We start from the raw sequence: 25,343 nt of genomic DNA, 5'->3' as shown, positions 1-25,343 counted from the left end.
GTGAAGCACAGCATTTCCTACCCGAGCTGTGCCGGGTTGCACAATAAGTCATGTGCAGAGCTGGTCATGCCACCTCCTAAGCTTACCCACCGAGGGTGGAATGCAGCTATTTTATCCTATCCAAGGGGGGATGACTTTCTTTTTCCCCACCCTGCTTTGCTGGTGGTACACACGGCAACTGAATGGGTGAGGTAGCACTCCAATACCTTCCCCTTCCTCCCATCCCTTTCCTTCCCCTGGGGGTAGTGGTTCACACCCCTTGACATGAAAGATGCATACTTCCGCATTGATATCCATCTGGCCCCTTGCAAGTTTCTTCCTTTCTGCGTGGGTGGCAACCACTACCATTTCAGAGCTCTTCCTTTTAGCTTCTTGACGAGTTTATACCAAGGTCTTTGTGGTCATTTCAATCCAAGGGTTTATACCAAGGTCTTTGCGATCATTGCAACCCAACTGTGACTACAGGGGTACTCTGTGTTCCCTTACTTAGACAACTGGCTACTAGTGGTGCCAACCCTCACCAAAATGACGTTGTCCATCTGTGCTCTCCACTTGCTCCATGCCACTCTATGCTTGTTCCAACGCAGACAATCCATTTAATTGGGATACACCTGGATTCCATGACAGCTTGAGCCTTCCTTCCGGTGGGCCATTTTGCCACCCTGACGACCCCCATGGTAGCCCTACGCTGCAATCCATACCCCATAGTGCATCACTGTCTCTGCCTCCTTGGTCACATGGTGGCCTGTATCCATGTGATGCCCCCTGCCTGCCTACACATGCGCTGTCTACAACTGTGGCTCCTATAAGTCTGCAGACCCACCTGGATGTCATATGGATTGTCCCACATCTGGTCTGGACCTTCTCACTGTGGTGGACCAATCCTGCCAAGGTGTTGCTAGGTGTCCCCTTTACCACTTCTGCCCCCACAGCTACCATCACCATGGACACCTCTTTAGCTGTTTGGAGAGCCCACCTCGATGGACATGCTGCGCAAAGGACATGAATGCAGCGCATCAACATTCTGGAGCTTCGAGTGGTCTGCTTAGCCTGCTGTGCATTCCTGTCCCTCATCTAAGCCCAACACATTCAGTTCCTCTCTGACAGTACCACTGCAGTGGCATACATAAACTGGAAGCGGGCACCAGGTCCCAGTCACTGTCAAATTTGCTTTTTTGGCTGGGTTCCTGGCCTAGTGATTAGGGTAATTATATATCTTGATTTTTAGTAAGGTTTTTGACACAGTCTCACTGTCATAAACAGATAGCTAAGGGTTAATGCCTATTTCACCTGCAAAGGGGTAACCAAACACCTGACCAGAGCACCAATCAGGAAACAAGATTTTTCAAATCTCAAGGGAGGGAACTTCTGGGTTTGTCTTTTACTCTCTGTTGCTCTTGGGCTCTGAAGAGTGAACTGTCCTCTCCAGCTTCAATGTTTCTGTTTCCAAAGTGTAAGTACAAAGGTAGAAGACAATAGGTTTAATATTGTTTTTGTATTTAATGTGGTAGTTTGGCTGGAAGTTTTATTGTATTTCTTTTTAGGATAAGGCTTGTTTTATGCTATTTTTTGAGCCAATACTCTATACTTGTCAAAACTTATCCAGGAGATCATTTATTCTTTTTCTTCTTTAATAAGCTTTTTTTAAGACTGGGATTTTTCCTATTATGAAGTCACCAGGGGATTGTGGCGGAAGGAAGAAACAGGGGGGAAAGGGAAAATCTCTTTGTGTCAGAGTTCGCAAAGCTTACCTTTGCAAGGGACTCTGATGAAGGGTGAAAGAACTTGATCTCTCTGCTGGTTTGCATCAAGGCTTTGAAACGTGTGAACATCGTCCAGGCACTATGCCAGGGAGGGGAGCAGCGTGAGAATTTAAGAAGGGAGGAGGTATTTCCTTTGTGTGAGTATTCAGGGAATCTGAGTGTGGGGTCCCCACGGGAAGGTTTGTTGGAGACCAGAGTGCGCCAAACACTGGAATCTGGCTGGTGGCAGCGCTACAAGATCTAAGCCTGGTAATAGAGCTGGAGTTTCCATTCAGGGCACCAATGTTTGGACGCTAAGGTCAGAATTGGGACGTTATGGCTTATATACAAGTCACGTGGCATTCTCGTTACAAACCTAGCCTAGACAGCGTCTAGTGAAATACTTAAGTGATTACTATAACTGGTTTGAAAGACTGTACAATGAGTGAGTTACACTGTCAAATGGGTTCACTGTAAACTGGGAAGGTTGTTAGCGGGATCCCGGATCAGTCTGGCTCAGGACTGTTTAATGTTTTTCTACTGAATGATTGTAGCAATGAGTGAGAGAATGCTATAGAATTCTGGATGACATCATGCTGGGAGGGGTTGCAAACACTTTGGAGGACAGGATTAGCATTCAAAATGATCTTGACAAATTTGAGAACTGGTTTGAATTCAACAAGATGAAATTCAATAAAGATAAGTGCAAAGTATTCATGTGAGAAGGAAAAACTAAATGTATAATTACAAAATAGGGAATAACTTGCTAAGTGATAGGCTCTACAGCTGATCTAGGTTTATAGTGGATCACTATTTGAATATGAGTCTTGTATCATTGTGGGGTGTATTAACAGGAGTTTTGTATGTAAGACATGGGATGTAATTGTCCCAATCATCTGGAGTATTGTTTCCAATTCTGGGTGCCACACTTTAGGAAAGATGTGGAGAAAGTCCAGAGTAGAGCAAGAAAAATGATAAAAGATTTAGAGGACCTGACCTATGAGGAAAGGTTTTAAAAACTGGGCATGTTTAGTCTGGAGAAAAGGAGACTGAGTGGGGACTTGGTAACAGTCTTCAAATAAGTTAAGGGTTGTTATAAAGTGGACTGTGGTCAATTGTTCTCCATGTCCACTGGAGGTAAGACAAGTAGTAATGGGCTTAATCTGCAGCAAGGGAGATTTAGGTTAAATATTAGGAAAAAAACTTTCTAACTATAGGGGCAGTTGAGCTCTGGAACAGGCTTCCAAGGGAGGCCGTGGAATCCTCATCATTGCAAATTCTTAAGAACAAGTTATACAAAAACCGTATCAGGGATGGTTTAGATTTACTTGATCCTACCTTAGTTCAGGGAGCTGGACTTGATGTCTTCTTGAGATCCCTTCCAACCTACATTTCTATGACTGTAAGTAACTTTGTGAAGTTTGGAAAACGGTGTGTACTGAGAGAAAGTTTAAAACTGAGTTGAATTATAGAGCTATTTCTTAGTACCTGGATGCCTTCATTTTTTCTAACTTGGAAGATATGATGAAATATTAAATGTTTGAAAATGTTTTCAGTGAAGAGTTTCTACAGTTAGCTCTCCCCTCACCCTGTTTCCTATATCGTCAGAGTATGCTGGGAAAGACTCTGTTTATGTTCATTGCTAGCCACAGCTTACGTCTTCACAGAGCAGTGCTGTTCCTCTTTAGAGATGTTTCCAAATATATGATTACTGAATGGACAGTTGGGGCATTTGGCAGGTTGAGAAGCAGTTTAGAATTGTGGTAGAAGCATGTTATTTAGCATGATGTTTCTTCAAACAAAATCAGAAATGTAATAGTTAGCAGTGTTGACATTTAAATTGTCATTGATAGATTTGAGAGTTAACTCATTGAGATGAGTGGCGCAATTCACACCTTTTAGTATTGTTATTTCAGATTGTCTGTATACTCTGAAGAAAACAGTGTTTCAGTGAACATTTTGTTTCAAAATTATGAGGGCTAGAAACATAATTTTTTTACATGAAAAATCAAATTCTGGAGAAAAATTTTTCAGTATGGGGTGTATAAGAGGTGGTTCCACAGAATTGGGAAATACCCTGCTGCGTATTAGTAAATACAGAAGTGAACCAGAAATCCACGAAGAAAGAAATCTTGACCTTACGAGGTTTCTCTGTAGTGGGCTTTGGATCCTCTTCTTACCCATGAACTCTTGCAAATAGGGGCTAAGCTCACAGGGCTGGCTCCAGCATTTTTGTCCCCCCAAGTGGCAAAAAAAAAAAAGCCGCAAGTCGGCAGCAATTTCAGCACAGGTCTTCCTCCAAGAGGGATCTAGGGACCCACGCCGAAGACCCGGACATGCCTGCCCTTTCCATTGGCCCCCCAACACCCTGCTTGCCTGCGCTGGTGCGCCGGAGCCAGCCCTGTAAAATCAGCCTCAGACTTGCTCAACTCCTGCTTTTGATAAGGAAGGTAGAATCGCAATCATCACTTCTACTGCTCCATCCACAGACAGATGGAGTCATTTAATATCTATAGGATGGTTTCTGTGATTCAGCTGGAAGGCTGGCATTTCACTACCATTTTTGCCCTCTACTATTGCACGCGTCTCTTCCTGTTACACACAACAGCAAACGCAGGTGAGTGCCACCAGGGAAGCCACCAGCTTGATCAGAACTCACTCTTCTAGCCGAAAGAAAGAAGGGAGATAAGAAAAAGAGAGATTGGCATGTATTACAGAATTTTTGAATCTATGACAGGATCCTGTGCCCCATATCCTGGATATGGATGATATTAACACAGTAGTGAAACATTTCACCAAGGTAAATCTGCAGGCTAAAGCATAAGTATTAAGTGTCTTTGGATACACATTGAATGAATCCTTTGGAACTGGATACTGGTATATTCATAAGTTACAGTCTCAATAACAATTTATATGAAATGCTAGCGGAGGAATTAACAAAAATATGGTAAAAGCCTAGTTGGAATGAGATGCAGAAGTATTACTTTCACCCTACAATGGAGAGCCTTATTGAGTATGTTGCATCTATGAGTTATAAGGGAAGGGTAAAGTTTTAACACTGAGGGTTGTTGTACATTGTTTAAAGGCTTTGAATTACCATATTTTTAATGCAAAGTAAAAATCCTCCTCACATATATACCTAGGATCTGTTTTTCTCCATTGGAGTCCTGTGCACCTTATATACTAACAGGAGTTTGGAGCATGACTTTCGTGGGTGAATTAGCCACTTCGTCGAATGTCATGTAGGGAAATGTTCCAGGCAGGTGTATTATGATGCCAAGCAAGAAGCGGCTAGAAGATAACGAGGTTAGTTCAATCAGGGAGGATGAAGGCTTTCTCTTCTACAAGCAGTTGAGGTGTGAAAACCAGGGAAGGAGAAACTGGTGTTTGTAAGTGCAAGCCATTCACAGTCTTTGTTTAAATCTGAGCTGGTTGTTTTGGGTGTGCTTGTGGGGGGGGGGGTGTCAAATGTTGGCAGATGAAGTCTGAAGCTCAGCAGTTTCTCTGAAGTCTTTGTCCTGAAGTTTTTTTCGCTGCAGGATGATACCTTAAGATCTTGCTATTTGTGTGGCCAGGGAGTTGAAGGTGTTCTCACAGTTTTGTATATTGCCATTCCTAATATCTGGATTTGTGTCCATCTTATCCTTTTCCATAGAGCCTGTCCAGTTTGGCCCGCCTACATAGCAGAGGGGCATTGCTGGGCATATGATGGCTAAAATATTAACATTGTGACGTGCAGGTGAATGAACCAGTGATGGTGTGGCTATCTGGTTAGATCCTGGTGATGGTCACTGGTGTAGATTATGTGAGCAGAATTGGCATACGAGGTTTGGTTAGGATTGGTTCCTGAGTTAGAGTTACTATGGTTTGTGTGCAGTTACTTGGTGAGAATATGCTTCAGGTTGGCAGTTGTTTGTGGGCAAGGACTGGCCTGCACCTCAAGGCTGGAAAAGTGTGGGATCATTGTCCAGACAACTAACACGGCACCCCTCGAAACTGAAACACCATGCAAGGACTGCTTAGCGTTATGGATGGAAACATCCATCAACCTCATGAAGAACTTGCACAAATACAGACAGATATCATCTCCTGTTCCCAAATGCAAACGGAGGACATCATACAAATGAAGCTAAAGGTAAAAAATCCACTGTATCTACATACTACACAGACCACAGTTGAGGAACCACCTGATCAGCATCCTAACAGCAAACAAAAAAACATCAAAAAAGAGCTTCCAACCTGGAGCTCTCATAATTAACCAACTTCGTAATAAAGGACTTCACTAAATAACGATAGGAGATCTACATATCACTCACTCTCTACAAAGAAAAAGGACTATACAGCTGCTAAACTCTACCTCCACATGCGCCACAACCAATACCCTAACCCCTAGCATATCGTCAATCTATCCAGCCACACATCAAGCCCAGAAGAAAAAGTCTGTCCTATCTCGGGATCTCTTTCTGCCCTGCCACCCCCACAAACATGATACAGTTCTGCGGCGTCTGGAACCTACTTGTGCTGTCTCAACTCAAAGAATACGTTCCAGGATAACACTGAACAGCCACGATACACAGTTACCCTCCACACAGCACAAGTAAGAACTACTCCACATGATCCTCGAGGGTCGCAAATACAGTCGGACCTATACATCAGAATGCTCGCCAATGTGCACAGGAGAATTGTGGAAAACACGTTGCTTTGCTCATAACTAAGTCGTGCAGATGAATGCCATCTCACAGCCTAAGAAACAACCCTGACATTTATAATCAAGAGGGCTGAATAGAGGAGGTGCTGTGCGTCATGAACAGGTTGACTACCAAATGGAGGGCCGCCAACAAAAAAAAAAAAAAAAAAAAAAAAAACTCTCCAATACCAAATTCTAAGGCCACTTCCTACAGATCCCACTGAGGAAATACACAAGAACTGCAACCATCTTACTTCAGGACACTTCCTACACACAACCGACCAAATCAACATACCTTAGAGCCGACCAGGGTATTCTATCTTACCAATACCACAAAACCCGGAATCCTGGACTCCATCATCTCAGGCATTGCGACTCTCACTGAAGGACTATCTGGATTTGTGGACTTTCTACTCAGACTTATGTTCCTGAGATAACTACCAATGCATTGGTGTCCTTTCCAGAAACACACCTAGCCACCATGCGATGTAAGGTCTCTACACAACAATCTCCACACGATGGAATACAGACTGTCGGAACAGTTACCTGATTGATTGGCCAAAGCCAACTGGTTGCGAGCTTGTGGCTTTTCTCTCACCAACTATTACAATTGGATGACAAATAATATTCTTCCAGATCAGTGGCCGCAATGGGCCCCACTTGCCCAAATGCCATTTTATGGATGCCTGCACAAACACTTCCTCATGCTCTTCATCACTCTTGCCCCTTCTTCCTATATGCTACATTGATTGAACTTCATTCAATCTTGACCATGGGAGGAAACCTCTGGAAAATTCCACCACGATTTCAACAGCTTCCACCCCCGTCATCCTCAGCCATGGACCATCTACGCGGAGCGGTCCACTCCTAGACACACGGTGCAAATAAAGTTGATGGCCACATTAACACACCCTATATCGAAAACCCTACAACCGTCTTGCCTACCTTCATGCCTCCTGTTTCCATCCTGGGACACCAACACGATACATTTTCTATAGCCAAACACTGAGGTCAACCACATCTGCTCCATCCCTCAGACAGAGACCAACACCTACAAAATCTCCACCAAGCTTCTCAAAACTTACAATACTCGCCACGAGGAATAAGGAAACAGATTAACAGAGCAGACGTGCACCCAGAAGCCTCCTACTGCAACAAACCCAAGAAAGAAACCAACAGGATCCCACCGGCTATCACATACAGGTCCCAGCATAAACCCTCACACGCATCATCAGGGATCTACAACCTCACTGACAATGATCTACACTTTCACAGGCCTTGGGCTGGCAGGCCAGTCCTCGCTCACAGCACCTGACATATTTCACAGTAACTGGCACACCGCAACTAGTACTCATAACTCAGTGAACCAATCATGCAAACAACCTCGATGCAACTCTGCTCACATTGTCTACACCAGTGACACCATCACAGGATCTACCAGATTCAGCCACACCATCCACTGGTTCATTCACCTGCAATCCACCAATGTAATATACGCCATTCATATGCAGCAATGCCCTCTGCTATGTAGAGCGCGCCAAACTGGACAGTCTCTACGGAAAAGGATAAATGGACACAAATCGATATTAGATGGCAATATACAAAAACCTGATAGGAAGACATTCAGTCTCCCTGGCCACACAATAGCAAGATCTTTAGGTAGCCATCTGCAGCGAAAAAACTTACAGGACCAGACTTCAAAGAGAAACTTGCTGAGCTTCAGATTTCAGAGTGCAGCCGTGTAGTCTTTATCCGCAAAAAGAACAGGAGTACTTTGGGCCACCTTAGAGGAACTTAACAAATTTATTTCAGCATGAGCTTTCGTGAGGTCAGCTCACTTCTTCGGATGCATTAGAATGGAACACACGACAGGGATATTCGATACTACAGCGGAACATGAAAGGTGGAAGTATGCCATACCAAACAGGAAGAGTCTAATCCAATTTGAGATGAGCTATCAGTCAGCAGGAGAAAAACACTTTTGAAGGATAATTAAATGAACAACTTCTATGGGTCATTCTAATTACCCTTCAAAAGTTTTTTTTTTCTCCTTGCTGATGATAGCTTTCTCAAATTGAATTTAAACTTCTCTGGTTGGTATTGCACTTTCCACCTTTTCATTTTCTCATGTATGTATAAATATCTCCTGTCTGTAGTTTCCATTCTACTGCATCCGAAGAATGAGCTGTCAGCTCACGGGAAATCATGCGAAATAAAATTTGTTGTCTCTAGGTTGCCACTTAGTACTCCTGTTCTTTTGCTGAGCTTCAGTTCATTCTGCAAATTTGACATCATTAGATCAGGATTAAACAAAGACTGTGAATGGCTTCCAACTCCAAACAGTTTCTCTCCCTTTGGTTGTTCACACCTCAACTGCTAGAAGCAGGCCTCATTCCCCCTGATTGAACTACCTCGTTATTCTTAGCTTGCTCTTGCGCATATATATACACCTGCCCCTGGATAATTTCCTACTACATGCATCGACGAAGTGGCTATTCACCCACGAAAGCTCATGCTCCAAAACGTCTGTTAGTCTATAAGGTGCCACAGGATTCTTTGCTGCTTTTACAGATCCAGACTAACACGGCTACCCCTCTGATACTTTTTCTCCATTGCTTCTCTACGGTATATAACTAGTGAAATTTGCTGGTTGCTGCAATGATACTTGCATGGAGAAGAAGAATTGGTTCCTACAGTTGGTTTGTGATACTATTCTGCAGCAGACTCCAAACTGAGATTTTGCAATAGAAGGTTAAGATTTCCAGAGGACTTGCCTTTCTTTAGGCAAATCTTTATAACAGAATATCAGTGTGGGAATGGACCTCAAGAAGTCATCTAGTCCACCCCCCTGCTCAAAGCAGGACCGATCCCCAGACAGATTTTTGCCCCAGATCCCTAAATTTATTGAGAAGTGAATATCTTATCTGAACTCATGAAATTCTTGATGCCTTCCTCACAATATCTGCCAGGTTTAGCATTGCTATAGGGAAATCATCCCGTAAATGGTCTCTCTTTCTCTTGCTGATTTATAGTAATGATGCAGTTATTTAAAATAAGACCTTTTTGTCTTTTAGGCTTGAAGATGAATGCTGTGAAATATTTTTGGGACAGCAGCAAGAGTATTTTTGGGAGTTAGCAGCAGGTAGACAAGGAAAGATTTTGCCACTATAGTTAATATCAATTTAATATTTAATATATAGGTAACAGCAAGTAGCAGACACAGTGAACGCTGGAACCCATTTTATCTGGAGCAAGTAGGAGAACAGTGCCATGCAGCGAATGAAGGTCCAAGTAAATACTAAAGAAGCGTTGCACACCTATTCAACAAGCTTTGTTAATATGAATTTTTTTTTGAAACAACTATTGTAGCATTGAATTGAGAGGCAGCGTTCTTATTCATTATACTGTTTACAGGGGTCAGGTTCCTGCTGAGGCAGAGCTGAATTACTTAGGAGTGGCCAAATCACTGGAAATGTATGGAGTAGATCTCCATCCTGTCTATGTAAGTACTGTTTTAATTGAAGCTAAATATTTTAAATTTGTGATGGCATTACAAAAAGTCTTTTACACTTAAATGAAAATCTGTAATTATGATACTTAGTAACCAAGTTGTATCTTTTTTTTAAAAACTGAGTTTAAGAAATCCAAAGGAAAAAGTACTTTTGAGGAATATGGATCAATTCAGTTTATACCTAAGGAAGCCTAGTGGGTTTTGGATGAAAGAATGTGATTCTGTTTCCCTCTGAAAGACAATTAACTGTGCTGAGCAAGCAATATGCATAACAAATGTAAGAGCTTTAATATAAGTGTCAGAACAAGATAAAAGAGGGTTATAGTTGCCATGTTCAGAACAGAAAATATGAAAATAATACAATAAACGAGTGAGTGCTGAAAAGGCTTCAAAGTCATTTCAAATAATAGGTAACAAATAGCTGATTTGGGGCAAGAGTACATGAGACTTCAGAGGTTTGTTTTAATATTCATTGTGAAGGTTACTGAAGAGTCAGGGCATGTTTAAAAAAATCTCACTGCAATATCATGTAGCATTTCACATTTTTTTATGCCCTCATATTGAAGATGACTCAATCTGTATTACAAAACAATATATATGGCAGGATTCAAGCTTTCACTTGAAGGCTACAGTGCTCAGTCACCCTAGCAATTAAAAATTATTTTGTTTCAATAATTGTGTGTATGGCGTTTTTTTAAACAAAAGAATATCTCAAACTACAAAATAAGTTGTGAGCTTTAATGGAAACATTGTGCTAATTTAAATTTAGCTAATTTAAATTTCAGTACTTTGAAAGTTGTTAAAAGAAAAACCAAAGAAAGCCCCTAAAGATTAATTATGTAATTTGCTGAAAATTGCATCGCCCACTGGATGAAGTATTTCTCTGTTACTAAATCATGGATTGTGCTACTATTTTTGGACTTCATGCATATGCAGTATCATGTGCCCTTCTGCTCATAGGAAGCTGGGAGACTTCATGGAACAGATTTATCCACTGCCAAGTTAGTCATATAAAATTTGTCTAGACTGGAAAGTTTGTTTTGGCCCACTCTTATTTGGGCTGTACACAGAGATCCATAACTGGGCAGGGAGAATCCATTGTAATGTATCTCTGCAATCTGCTCACAGCTCCTTCTTCATCTAGCCATTGATTATTACTATTATTTAACATTCATATTACAGTAGTGCAGAAGCCCTCATTCAGGATCAAAACTCCATTCTACTAAGAACTATTCAGACCTGTACAGTGACATGGTTCCTTCCCCAAGGCACCTACACTCTAAGTAAGCTCTCTATGAATAGTTCTGGAGGTTAGTCAACTCACTGAAGAGCACTGAGAATGGCACATATGTTAACCGTAGATACAGAAATTGAGGGAGGTCATTCATTTGGATGCTCTCAATTAAGAATTTTTACTTACTTAAACGCACTTTCTATAGTCATTTGATCTCATCACTGACATCTTTGTGGTCCAGGCTCTGCTGGTCTGGACCAATGGGGCTGCGCTATATTCTCCCAAACAGGTAAATAGACTAATCTTCTCTCTTGGATTTTTGGTTCATTGCCTGTCCCGATGAGCAGCCTCATGCTCTAAAATCTCCATTCTTTATAGTACCTTCTGTATAGTAGGATATATCAAGACAATAGTGACCATTTATAAAGACAAAACATTAGGGCAAAAGTGCCCGGATAGTGGAACAAGGCTTTCCCAGACTGAGGCAGGATGTTCTTACTCTCCTGTTACCAGTCCCCTTCACATTGTGGGAGTGGAGACCTGCCATGATATTCTCCTATAAGGGAACGAGTAGGAAACTTAGCCAACATTGGAACCAGAGTGGGTCCTGGCTGAATTCTCTGCTGCTGGTGGACGAGGGAGGGGAAGGGGAGCAATTCTAGTTAATCCTCATCATCCAGAAAAGTCCATCAGGCCTGTTTCCATCCCTGTTCCTCAAGCTCAGTAGCTTCAAAGACATTTCATTGGTAGTGAGAAGGAAAGAGGACAACTACCTGCTGTCACTGCTAACTGGGGATGGGAGGGGAGTCACTAGGGATTGAGTTAAGTCATTGATCATTTTGCAGCAAAATTTGGATTCAGGTAAAAATTCCACCACGTTTTCCTTAGCAAATGCTCCCGAAAGCAGAGCACAACGTAAAGGAATTCCCTGAAGAAACAAAGGAATCTTTCTGATGCTAGAAACATAGGTGAGCTCTGTAACTCACAGGAAACACAGGTTAGCATGTTGTTGAAAACTGAGAGAATATACAGCTGGCTTCTGTCCATGATTGCAGCTGGATGCCACATAGAATTTTACTGAGTCATTCCCAGCAGTCATTTTAACTCTTGCCCAATACTGATGGATCCAAGAAAATTATGATGAAAATTCATTGTTTATGAGATTCTAATAGTGACTCAGTGTAAACTCTACAAAGGTTTCAGAGAGTTTTCTTTCTCTTTCGTGCCCTGCCCAAAATATCGGGGGGTTTTAAACCTCAGAAGACTCAATTTCTTCATGGCCTACAAATGCTTTGAAAGTGAAATACAAAGTAACAGCCCTGGTAGAGCCAGGAGGCTATATAGTGTTAATAAAGGATGCTTTCCTCCTTATTCCAGTCACAGAGTCTCATCACAAATACCTTGGCTTGGCTTAGAGGCTATTCCCTGTCAGTTCTCATCTCTTTCCTTAGGATTTCATCCTGTGTGATTTTGAATATTTACCATGAATTGTCGAGGCAGCTGCAATTTGCCATCAGAATTTTCATATTATCCTGTACTAAGTTGATTGGCTATATAGACCCCAACAACTCAAGAAGTCTTTCTTATGGGGAAGGAACTGGGTCCCTCCTTATTATGGGCTTTGTTATCCATTATGAGAAAAGTGTTCTAAATCCCTCATTGCAGTTGGTTTGTTTAGGAACCCTCTCCAGCATCATGAGGGCAACAGTGTGTCAATAAGGAGAAGGTGTCTCCAATCATGTTACGGGGAAGCAGGTCAAACTAGCATTATACACCTTAATTCGAGAGTTATGGCATTTGTTGGGTGTCATGTCTTGATAGGGGATTTATTCTCTGGGTTTTATGCCTCTCATCTGCCCTCATGAAATCCTTTCTTTTCCAATGGAAAAATGGAGACCCTCATGGCCCAGATCTTCCTGAAAGTGCATGTTCATTTATCCATGACATGGTGGGAAGATCATATTCGTTTGTGAAAAACATTGGCCTTTATGGCTGGGCTGCACACACGGGTAGGCCAAGTGGCAGAAATCTAAGTCAGAAGATCAGTCTTTGGGAGACAAAGGAGCAGCAAATTAATTTCAGATTGGTGGAGTCTCTTGCAGAAATACAATTTTAAGGTAGGAAATTATGTTTAGGAGGCGGGTTGGCATGATGACTGTTCAAAAATTAGTTGGACATTTGTCTGAAGGAAAGTACCAAGAAAGTGAGGGTTCAGAAGAACAGCCTGTAGAATATCTCAAGAGACCTCTCTTCTGCTGAAAGTCCCTTCTTTGTGCCTTGCCACATTGGTAGCTCCTACCTCCTTACACGTGATGGGATTAACTAGTAGTATTTAAAAATAGCTGTTATTTAATGTGGTACATGGATGCTGGTTAGATCAAGGAGATGACTGGTTGTGTCATTTTCTGCGTCTCCTTTTGATTACAGTTTTTGACCCCTCCATGATTTCCCAGTATGGTCATTACATTTTTCAGTTCTATAGGGACCAGAAGTTAGTTGAGCAGACTGATGGTTCATGTGTCTAGGTTGGTATGGTATAATGAATCTATTCTAGCATTCAGAAGTATATTTATATTATGAGTAAATACTGTATCTTATGCAGTATGAAATTTTGACTGTACTTTCTTTAGATTTTTAAGAAGAGAAATATGGCAATTTAGTTGATGAATTGTTTCTCACTCTTACCTGATTCGTGTAAGTAATCCTTACTTATGAGAGCGATCCCACTGAAGGTTAGAGGATTACTCCCATGAGTAAAGTTACTCACGGAATAAAGAATTTTGTAGGATTGGGTGGCTAGCTTACTAAGATGATGATGATCATAATAACCACTTATACAGAGGTTTTCATCAGCAGATTTCAAAGAGCTTTACAAAGGAGGTCAGTATCATTATTCCCATTTTACAGATGAGGAGACTGAGGCAAAGAGAGGTTAAAGTGACTTGCCCAAAGTTACCTAGCAGGAGAACCAGTATTAGAATCCATTTCTCCTAATTCCCATGCTATTGCTCTATTAACCAGGCCAAACTGCTTCTTACATGAAATCTATAAAAATAAAATTGTGGTTGTAAGTAATAAAATGACATATGTTCTATTTTCCAGGGTGAAAACAAGTCTGAATATTTTTTAGGATTAACACCTGTAGGAGTTGTTGTTTACAAGAATAAAAAACAAGTAGGGAAGTATTTCTGGTATGTACAACATAATATTGCAGACTGTATTAAAATAATGTGGCTACAAGGAAAATAAACTGAATACTGAATATATGTATGACCTGACTGGTTAGTTTTATATGAACTAAACTGATATACTTGTTGGAATCACTGATCTTTCTGTGTAGATTAAATTGTCTGTGTTCTGTTTCTAATATTGCAAGAGATGGATTTAACTTTCCCTGCTCCCATTAAAGTGTTTAAGTAAATTTGTGGTCTCTAAGGTTCCTCAACGACTCCTCATTGTTTTTGCTGATACAGACTAACACGGCTACCACTCTGAAACTATTTTTCTTGTGAGTGATATATGTGGAGCACTGGCAAAAATGATCATATATGAATGGTTTACTGAAACTCTCCTTTCAATTTTTTTGTTTCTTCTTTATGTCTTTCTGATGTGTTGGATTTAAATAGCATAACATATCTCTTTATCTTTTTTTCAACATTTAGGCCTAGAATTACAAAGGTTCACTTCAAGGAAATGCAGTTTGAACTTAGAGTGCTGGGAAAAGATGTAAGTTTTTATTTCAAGTCTGAAAGAAGAAACAGTGAAACTAATCAAGTTAACAGTTTGGTGTGTTCAGTGAAATGAAACTAGTATTGCGAGTTTTGCTTTTAATCACCACTACAAAAACTCTTCTTATATTTAAATTTATTCCCAAATGTAATCTTTCTTGATTGGTATTTGTAGTTAGGGTTAAGTTTTCTCTCTTTCCCCCCTGCCTATTCTTCACTTTGCAGGGAAGGCAGGAAAGCCCTACTGAAGCAGAGCAGAATGGGACTTTATAGTATATTATCAAGATTTGTTCTTCTATGCTACCAGTAAAGCCTGCGTTTTTGAATATTGCAGAATGTCTATTCATGTACAAACAAGTCTTGAGTTCTACTTTAAAGTAAATTACATATAGGTGATGTTGTAGTTACCATCTGATGGCAGATGTATGTAGTAAGTATTTGTGTGAAATGCCTGGAATTATTTCAGATGTCTAACAAACCGAATGAGAAATCTGGAAGCTTGAGAAAGGAGACATAGGCTTACGGTGTGGTTGACTCATAAACTTGTTGAAAGTTCTATATTATGCTCATAATAGGCCGTCTCCCTGATGGCATTTGGCAGTTTCAAGCCCTGACAGGTATTTTTAGAAAACTGTTCAAGAGAACAGCAAGAACAAGGGTGTGAAAGATCATTAAAATCTGCACTGCAACTAATGCGTCTTTGAAGTGCTATTGCAGTAGTCTGTATTCTGACAGTATAGGGAGATGCCGGAATGTCCAAACATATCCACCTTCCTGTTTTTGATACAAAGGAGATTGGTTGATGAAATAAATACTTGTGTCATTTGTCTTATCTTTCTGATTCTATATCATCATAATGCTGATTTATGCAGCTGCACACACAGATAAGCATAGCTGGCCAGTGTGGCTTGCCTGCTCCTAAATTCCAACATCATCATACTATAGAATGTTCCCAAATTTATTCTATTCCCTTTATATCCTGGAATAAATGCCAGCACCATGTCATTTCACAGGGAAACTGAGACAAGAAATTGCCATATGATATGGGTGCAAAAAATGCCATTTCTGCATTGTGCTAATTCTGGGAGACATCCTACACTGGAGGAGAAAGGGACTATTCCTTCTCCTTACAGATACAGTGTGACCAAACCTGGAATATTGCATTCATTTCCAGACACCTCAATTTCCAGAAAGAGAAGGGTGTTCCAGAACTTCACTCCTCTGATGGTTAGAAACCTTCGTCTAATTTCAAGCCTAAACTTGTTGATGGCCAGTTTATATCCATTTGTTTTTGTGTCATCATTGGCACATAACTTAAATAACTCCTCTTCCTCCATTGTGTTTATCTGTTTGATGTATTACTAGAGAGCAATCATATCTCCCCTCAGCCTTTGTTTTGTTAGGTTAAAAACGCCAGCTTGTATCTGCTCTCGAAAGGTAGGTTTTCCATTACTCTGATCATCCTAGTAGCCCTTCTCTGCACCCCTTCCAGTTTGAATTAATCTTTTTAAACATGGGAGGCCAGAATTGCACACAGTGTTCCAGATGAGGTCTCACCAGTGCCTTGTATGAGTGCAATAACACTTCCTTATCTCTACTGGAAATACATTGCCTGGTGGATCCTAGGATTGCTTTAGTCTTTTTCATGGCCAAATCATTTTGGCATCTCATAGTCATCCTGTAATCAACCAGTGCACCCAGGTCTTTCTCCTCTGTTGCTTCCAACTGATACGTCCTGAGCTTATAGCAAAAATTCATGTTGTTAGTCCTCGAAGTGCATGACTTTGCACTATTAAATTTCATCCCATATCTATTCTTCCAGTTTTCAAAGTCCTCCTGATCTTCTTGTATGATATTCCTGTCCTCTTTTGTATTGGCAGTAACTCCCAACTTTATGTCATCTGCAAATTTTAATGGCATGCTCCCATTTCTTGTGCCAGGGTCATGAATGAAAATGTTAAATAAGATTGGTCCCAAGACTGATCCCTGAGAAACTCCTCCAGTAACCTCCCTCCAGCCTGACTGTTCACCTTTCAGTATAACTCCGTATAGTCTCCCTTTAATCAGTTCCTTATTCACTTTTCAGTTCTTATATTAATCCACATCTTCTCCAATTTAACTAAGGCCAGGTCTACACTACGAGATTAAATCGATTTTAGATACACAATTTCAGCTATGAGAATAGCGTAGCTGAAATCGAATATCTAAAATTGATTTACTCACCCGTCTTCACCGCGCGGGATCGATCCGCGCGGCTCACTGTGTCGCATCCGGAAGTCCGGTCGTCTAGCTGGAGTTCCGGAATCGATCTAAGCACGCTCTGGGATCGAGATATCGCATCCAGACCAGACGCGATATTTCGATCCCCGAGCAATCGATTTTAACGCGCCGATCCGGCGCGTAGTCTAGACATGGCCTAATAATTTCCTATGTTAAATTGTATCAACTACCCTACTGACATCCAGGTAGATTAGAGCTACGGCATTTCCGTTGTCTAAATAATCAGTTACCTTCTCAAGAAGATGATTACGTTGGTCTGGCACAATCTACCTTTTGTAAAACAATGTTCTGTTTTGTCCCAATTACTGTTTGATGATATGGTCCATAATTAAGTAAATGAATTAATGCCCTATAATAATAATAATAACAAACTGTTCCTGAATATATTTATGTAGAACATAGTTTTAATATCACAATGGAAACTCTGTAAACATTGTTATAATTGTAGGCTGTAATTTATATTTTCAACTATTGACAGATGTGAATTAAAAGCAATCAAACCCACTTCTCACAGATGTACCAGTGTAGGCAGAGCAGTCTCTTAGTTACTTTTAGTACTTTGTCTTTGTGCATTGGTGCTGCACCTTAACAGTTACTTAATGGAAAATCTTGCTTGTTTTCAGTTTCTTCTTAAGGCAAATTAAAATTAAGGTTGAGATTTTTAGAGCTGTGTAAAGGATTTGGATGCCCAATTCCCATTAAAATTAATGGAAATGGACATCCAAATCCGTAGATGAATTTACACATTTCAGCCCAAATGTACAGAGCACGGTCCTCAGGCTGGTTAAAGATTACAATATGGCATTTTTGTGTCACGGAAAATTATTTATCATTGATGCTAGTGAGCCTGTTATTTACATCATTTGGCTTTTCATAAACTCAGTGATTCAACAAGCACAAAATATTTACTGTTGCTGCATTTATAATGAAATTAAGAGCTTCACCTTCTCTGTTTCTTGTACTGAGATCTGTAGTGCTTCAGCAGTTCTCTTCCCTGAAAACCACTTGTATAATTCTGACTTGTTTATTCTATTTCTGTAAACCCGTTTCTGTTGTGTACTAATATCACTGTAAGGTAATTGGATTTAATGCACTCCTAACGTATATCCTGTATCGTTTAATTTTTTTCTCCATTACACTATCTACATTATTTTTTCTCATGCTTTTAAAAAATGGCAAAAATAGTATTTCGCTGTCCCTGGCTTACTATTGCATAAGAGACCAATTACTTGGATCAGCTGGCAGAAATTTTCTTGAATTGACGTTAGTCACTGGATCAATATAACATTGCCCCTCATCTTGAACTGTGCTCTGAATTCAGAAGTAAGAGCATGTGTTAAGCATTCCATGAAAGCTTTAAATAGCAGCATGAAGGCGTGAGCCTTTCCCGTTTACAGATTGCAAAGGAACAGTCTCTTGGTAAGACAAATAAAGTGAAGACAAATTCTGATGATAAACAAGTATATTTTGATTGAGCTCCCCTTGGGAAAACTACCGAGTCTGATTGTTGCCATGTGCAATCCTCCTTAGGGTGAAAGTCAGCTGTGCACACTTTTGTTGAAATTCACCCAGGAACATAGGTGGCCACAGAAAGTCCCCCAGTGCAGCAGAATCGTTGTGATTACACTACGTGTGAATGAGTAACACTTCAGTGGGCGCACAGAGGGCACTGCACCCCCTGAATGTGACAGAACTGGGTTCCACACTAGCGATGCATAGGTCACTACAGAAAGGGGCTGAAGGAATGGGCAAAGGAATGGAAAAAGACTGTGGTTACATGTGTTCAGTGGGCATTGCAAGGAATGTTTTTAGACCAGTGTGCAGGAATCACAGGCTCTGGTACAGCAACTGCAAAGAGGGTATGTATCTGCTCTGGCCACCGGTTGAGATGTTTATTCTGTACACACACACACCAGCATTGTGCTCTCTTCCAAGCCCTTTTATTTGGGCATGGTATGTGGGAGTGGCACGTATATGTGAGAGTGAATTAAACCTACTAACAGGAGAAGGTACCCTTAAATCTTGTCTGTAGCAGGTCTTTGACAGGTTCTATGAATAATGCACATGAAAAGTATTTATACATGCAGAATATCTTACTATACTTTTCACTATTTTTCTTCTTGAAACTAGAGCTGTGCAGAGGATGGGAATTCCATTTTGCAAAGGATTTTTAAATTTTGATTAGTTTTTAATCAGAATGAAACCTGAAAATATCTAAATTCTCCACAAAGGAAAATTCTGAAAAAACAAACAAAAATTGCTTCAGATCAATCAAAATGTTTTGTTTTGAGAAAATTGAAACATTTGTTTTGATTTTAATTTTTTGTTGCATTATAATATAACCCAAAATTTAAAACAAACAAAACAAAGTCATTTTAAAATGAAAAATCAAAATGTTTCATACTGACAATGTCAAAACAGGATGCTTTGACACTGTCAGAAACTAGGTTTTTTTCAGTTTTCTCCAATATGAAATTTTGGCAAAATCAGCATAATTTTGTGAAGTGTTGAGATTTTGATGGAGTTGCATTTTCCAAAGGAAAATAGTCCTATCAAAGTTTTCTGACCAGCTTTTCTTGAAATCTATACCTTCTGTACCTGACAGTAACTTCCTGTAGATGCTGAATTGAATTAAAGGTTGTTTGCTTGAGGGATTAAGCTCTGATTTGCCAGATGTGTTGGAAGAACTCATAGTTCAAATGCCTGTAATAGTTGTGATCAGTGAAAAACTCAGGGATCAGGCATTTTGACTAGTGATTGGCTCACACATGCCAGACTGGGCCTTTCAAGAAGTCTCTCTGGGCTAGATACACAAGTCCAGCTAGGCTATCCTCCGTACTGAATCCAAGGACTTCACGGACAAAACTAGTCAATTGTTGAAGTTAGAGCAGTATCAGGACAACCCCAAACTACAGCAGCTCTAAAGGCACCCTAAGGGCCATTCCTTTGGCCAGGTTGTCCTGAGTGCAAGGTTTTATTTTTATTAATGTGACTTTTGTCAGGAATGCCTACAGCTCTGGATAGGGTCCTTTTTCATCACTGTTAGAAATCTAAATCAATATATTAATCAGCTGGTTCAGCCATACCCCTTCCTGCTCTGCCACATTTTGTGTGCTGGGGTGGGGAGGGGTGCATGAGGGAGAGCCATGGAACTGTTTGTGCAGCTCTTCATCTCCTTTCTGCTTCATCTGTGGCATAAAAGAAACAGAACCAGGGCAGAAGATCTGGCCCTCTCATGCTAGCTGCAAATTTAACTTAAAATCCCATCCAGAAAAATAGAGCAATTTGTTCATGTTACTTAAGAATTACAAATAGTGGGTCAGTTTACACAAATTGAAACCAATGGGTGGTATGAGTGTAAGCAAGTGCAGAGAATTTGATCCACTGAGAGAAAGTTTTGTATTTGTCTTTTCTCCCCGCTCACCCACTCAACCATCTGCTACTTGTAGCAGTAAGAGGTGTGTAGTGGTTAATAGGTGAATCACCACTAAAAAGCCTTCTGTTTAAAGTGCGGTGGAATAAAATTCCTTGGCAAACCTGAAGTGATGGCTTAGTTTTCGGGTTTATTTTTTAAGCCTTTTGTGAGTTATTGCTTAGTAAAGTTTTTGCATTGTTACTTTATGAGGCTAAGGCACTTTAAATCTTGAAGTGGTTATGCGATAATAGCACAGGTTTATTATTATTTTGATACTTGAGTTGTATGATGTACTTTAAGATAATTATCTTCTTGACTGTAGAGTTGAGGTGACCTTGTGTAACCCATAATACAGTCTTGATTGCATAAGCTAGGAGTGGTATGTGTTAGGTAAGTGCATTAAAAAAAAAACCCTTAAAAACATTTTCTGTTGGAGGAAACAAGTGATAATCTCCAGGTATGTGTCTAACTTGGCAAAGAATAATGTTTCACTTTCAGCAACTGTTTCCAAATATGTATATTCTGCTATTGTTCATCTTACTGAAGCAGAGTGGCAATGTATATGCAGCCAGATCTTCACCTTCACTGAGTTTACACTCAATTCATCTGACAAGAATGGAGAGAAGGAGAAGTTACTGTAAATCACTTTTCTGCTTCTATGAACCTGGTCTGACTGGGGGCCAAAATAGTCCCTGTCATAAATTAGTGTAGCCTAAAGGTTACTGTATGTTATATTGACTGGCGCAGTCCCATAGGGTCTGATCAGTCTGTCAATTTACACCAATTGAGACTCTGGTATATACATTTTAATGTAGACACAGTCATAACATCCTAAAATCTGTTTCTCTTGTTTCATTTTTTTTAAAAAAACTGGACACTTCATTAAAAATCCTAGCTCTGGATTTGTCACACACAATAAGAGTGAACTGGATTTTGCACTAGGTGGAATCTTGGTCCTGATTGCCAGAAATTCACATGTTGTATGAGTCTCCTATTGTATGTTCAGTATGGCAGATTTGGAATGCAATACCCCCCAGACCCCAGGAATATCTGAGATCATGTTTTTTATTAATTGCAGGAAAATATTGTTGCAAGGCAAATATAAGTATCATCTATACTCTGCAGCACATCAGTCTCTTTAGATGAAACAGTTTCATCTCCCAGTTTCCAGTACTTGCAGTGGTGATGATTCCTATTGCAGGCCCATCTTTTTGCTGTAATGTCTTTAGGAAAAAAGGTCCCTCTGGGTGAAGGCTGCAGCTTATCTGGGGGCATATTCAGTCCTTGGAAACTTCACCTAAATATTCCAGCCATCAGTTTAATCTTTTGCAATGGAAAAATATAAATAAAATCTCTCAAAGAATGAAGTGGCTCAGGTATATCCCTAATGTTTTTGTCATTGTCCGAGAATTATTAATTATTCCAATCATCGGTGCAACCCCCCCACCCCATTATTATTATTGTTTCTTGCTGTTTCATGTAATTTGTAAATTTCATGAACTGCCTGACAACCTTTAATAAGGGATGTAATCTATTTATTTGTTAGGAGTGAGATTTTGGATTCTGGGGAATGCACTAGATTAATTCATGATTTGCAGGTTTGTTTGCAAATCATAGCTGCGGTTTAAATGAAAAATGTGAGTAACTTGAATGGACTCTTCATGCATGCCCACACATCATGTAGTATGTGCAGGCATCCATTTTATAAAACCAACTACTAAAAATAAAATAGGTAAAATTCCATTTATAAACACTTGTTATATGTTATCAGATTATTGAAGAAACTCTTTTAGGACTTGAGTCTGTCACTCATACTGAGCAATAACTTACTACATGAATCCCGTAGAAATCAGTGGGACAACTCAGGTAGTAAGGTACTATGTACTCACTGTGACAGAACTAGGCCCTTAATAAGTTAGCTGGATAACAGATAGAGTTTAAGGTTATTCATGTTGAGTCTTGAATTTTATAATTTTTTGAAAAAGATTAGTATAATCCTGGAAGACTTATTTTAATGTCAATAGACAAGATCTTCAAACATGAGTGTCTAAAGGTAGGTTTCTAATTCTGAGTTTAGAGAGACAAGATGGGTGAGGTAATATCTTTTATTGGACCAGCTTGTATATTGGTGAGACAAGCTTTTGAGCTTACATACAGCTCTTCTTAAGGATCTTCTTCAAGACCTGAAGAAGAACTCTGTGTAAGCTTGAAAACTTGTCTCACCAACAGAAGTTGGTCCAATAAAAGATATTACATCACCTGCCTTGTCTCTCTAATATCCTGGGACCAACACAGCTGAAACAACACTGCATACAACAGTTGAGTTTAGGCACTTTGGCCTGATTTGCAAAGATGCCTAAATATGGATTTAGTTCTTAGGATCAGTGCTTAATTTGTAATGAAAGAGGTGCTGGGGATCAAGCAATTTTTTTACTTTCATAACTGAGGCAGCAAGCACAGAGGTTCCGGGGCGATGAACTACCAAGCCTAGTGGTCGGTAGGGCTCAGCCCTGGCAAGCCCTGGCACAAATAGAGTGCTGCTTAGGATCTTGATTTTAGTGTGCATATTTTGACAATCTTGGCCTAGGTAGACAGCATTACAAAAAGGGGGAATCCTTTCCTCCCAAATCCTATCTTCTAGCTAGCTAGCCGCTTAATGTTGAAATTCCTTTTGTGCCAGATATGCACGGTTGATTCATTTGCTGAACATACTACTGTATATACCAATTTATTTCATAGGCTGGGTTTTGAATGCAGTCTATCAGAAAGGAAGTCTATAGCTCAGTTTAGAATCACTTTATTAGACAATGGAGTTCCCAGTGTGTGCCTAGTGAAGGTTAGTATTAGCAGTAACACACACAGGCCAGGGTCTGCACAGACTGCTCAGATTTGTGATTTCCTGCAAAACAAAATATTAAAAAATATATACTAGGTGTGTGGTCGCACTTCCACCTTTTATAACATACATCCCAGGAATGATCTTTCAGTAAGCAAAGAAAATAAAAAAATACAGACCTGTTGATACCACTTCCTTTGAGGTATTTTATGATTTGTAAACTTCTCTTCTCCTCCTCCTTCTCCTTCTCCATCATCGTCATCAACATATGTCTTCTTTATACCATGTATGGCAGTGATCGTAGAAGCTGATAGCAATCTCCCATCTGACTGATTTCCATCTGTCTCTAGCTAGTTTTTAAGCTTTGAGCATTCATTTTTCCGTCTGTTGCTAGCAGCAATTGCTATCTTCCAAGCTTCCCAGCAATTGCTATCTTCCAAGATTTTCTGTCTTCTGCTCCCTTTCCCACATGTTTGAAAACATTGCATTCTATAATTAGTTAATTTTCTTCCTGTTCTCTCTTTCTTTGTGTCACTTCTTCCAATTGTCGTCTTGATTTCCAGGTTTAATTTTGCCCCTTTCGTGTGTTCTTTTCCTTTGATTTAGTCCACCCCACCTGCCTTATTCTTACCTTCATTTATGTTTTTTCTCTGCTCCCTGTTGTCATTTCCTCTGTGCATTAGTAAATAAAGCCTTTACAAGATCCTAGTCACTGACTTGGACATAGTTTTACCAATGTCATTTGCCCAGAACTTGGTTGTTTATAAGTATTAAGTTATAAATGTTACTTACTTGTACTATCTGAAGTTTCAAATAAATTGAGTGTTGTAATCTCACACACATTTTAATGTAATAAAATGAAAAATTATTTTGAGGGGAAATGTGTGCTTTTGATTAGCCTTCTAAAGTGTGGTCTGCGAAAATATCCCTAATAGAATATATGAAAAAATATGGGTTTTTGCTAGTAAAATACTTACCAGTAATATAATACATAAAACCAGAAGTGACAAACAAAGTATTTTAAGGACCTACCATTCTTTTCTTCTTTCAGTTTCTTTGATTCTATTTTAAATTATACGGTTTTATATATTTCTAGGGCCTGCTTCTCCTCTTACATACACCAGTATGTCATTGTTGGCCTCAGTGAAGTTTCTCCTGATTTACACTGGCACAAGGGAGAGGAGAATCAGGCCCCACATGTGTAGTTCGACAAGTGAAAATCCACTCCATAGGAAGAATCTTTCATAGTAATGTTGTCTCTTTTTATTTCAGTGCAATGAAACGTCCTTCTTTTTTGAAGCACATAACAAAACCACATGTAAACATCTTTGGAAATGCTGTGTAGAGCACCATACGTTCTTCAGGTGAGTGGAGGTAAAGTTATTAAGGTTTTACTATGTTATGACAACAGAAGGTAAACGTGCTGGCTGAGATTCTTGCTGCACCTCTCAGAAGCATAGCACAGACTCACAGCACAGGGGGTGAGGGTGTCCTTAAGATACTCTTGTGTCCTCCTGATTCTGGGCTCCTCTGTGAGACATGCCCTGCCCAAGTCTCTTTCCAGGCATAGTTTTATTCTTCTACTATAGAATGTAGGCAAAAACATTGTCAAGGTTTTTCCCCCCACTTTGAACTTTAGAGTACAAATGTGGGGGACCTGCATGGACTCTTCTAAGCTTAATTCCTAGCTTAGATCTGGTAACGCTGCCACCAGCCAGAATGTTGTGTCTGGCACACTTTCTGTTCCCCCAAAACCTTCCCTGGGGAACCCAAGACCCAAACCCCTTGGATCTTAAAACAAGGAGAAATTAACCATCCCCCTCCTTTTCCCTGCAGACTCTCCCCTCCCTGGGTTGCCTTGAGAGGCTTACACAGATCCAAACTCCTTGGATCTTGAAACAAAGAGGAAT

The 25,343-nt window shown here is 40.1% G+C and overlaps 1 protein-coding gene across 3 annotated transcripts in view; it reads left to right on the top strand.

The window, feature by feature from the left end:
- EPB41L4A (erythrocyte membrane protein band 4.1 like 4A) overlaps nucleotides 1-25,343 on the top strand; it is a 217,753-nt gene that overhangs the window by 116,297 nt on the left and 76,113 nt on the right. For all 3 annotated transcript variants that reach the window (XR_012656120.1, XM_032768250.2, XM_032768247.2), the window contains exons 8-11: nucleotides 9,844-9,931; nucleotides 14,277-14,365; nucleotides 14,837-14,900; nucleotides 24,706-24,797. Coding sequence is in view for 2 of the 3 variants with exons in the window: in XM_032768250.2 (XP_032624141.1) it covers nucleotides 9,844-9,931; nucleotides 14,277-14,365; nucleotides 14,837-14,900; nucleotides 24,706-24,797 (333 nt within the window). In the remaining variant the exon portion in view is untranslated. The remainder of the gene's footprint in view (nucleotides 1-9,843; nucleotides 9,932-14,276; nucleotides 14,366-14,836; nucleotides 14,901-24,705; nucleotides 24,798-25,343) is intronic.

Source organism: Chelonoidis abingdonii, chromosome 6 (genome assembly GCF_003597395.2).
Source record: "Chelonoidis abingdonii isolate Lonesome George chromosome 6, CheloAbing_2.0, whole genome shotgun sequence".
Taxonomy (NCBI): Eukaryota; Metazoa; Chordata; order Testudines; family Testudinidae; genus Chelonoidis; species Chelonoidis abingdonii.
The sequence above is the reverse complement of the archived record's forward strand: the minus strand, read 5'-3'. Positions and strand labels throughout refer to the sequence as shown.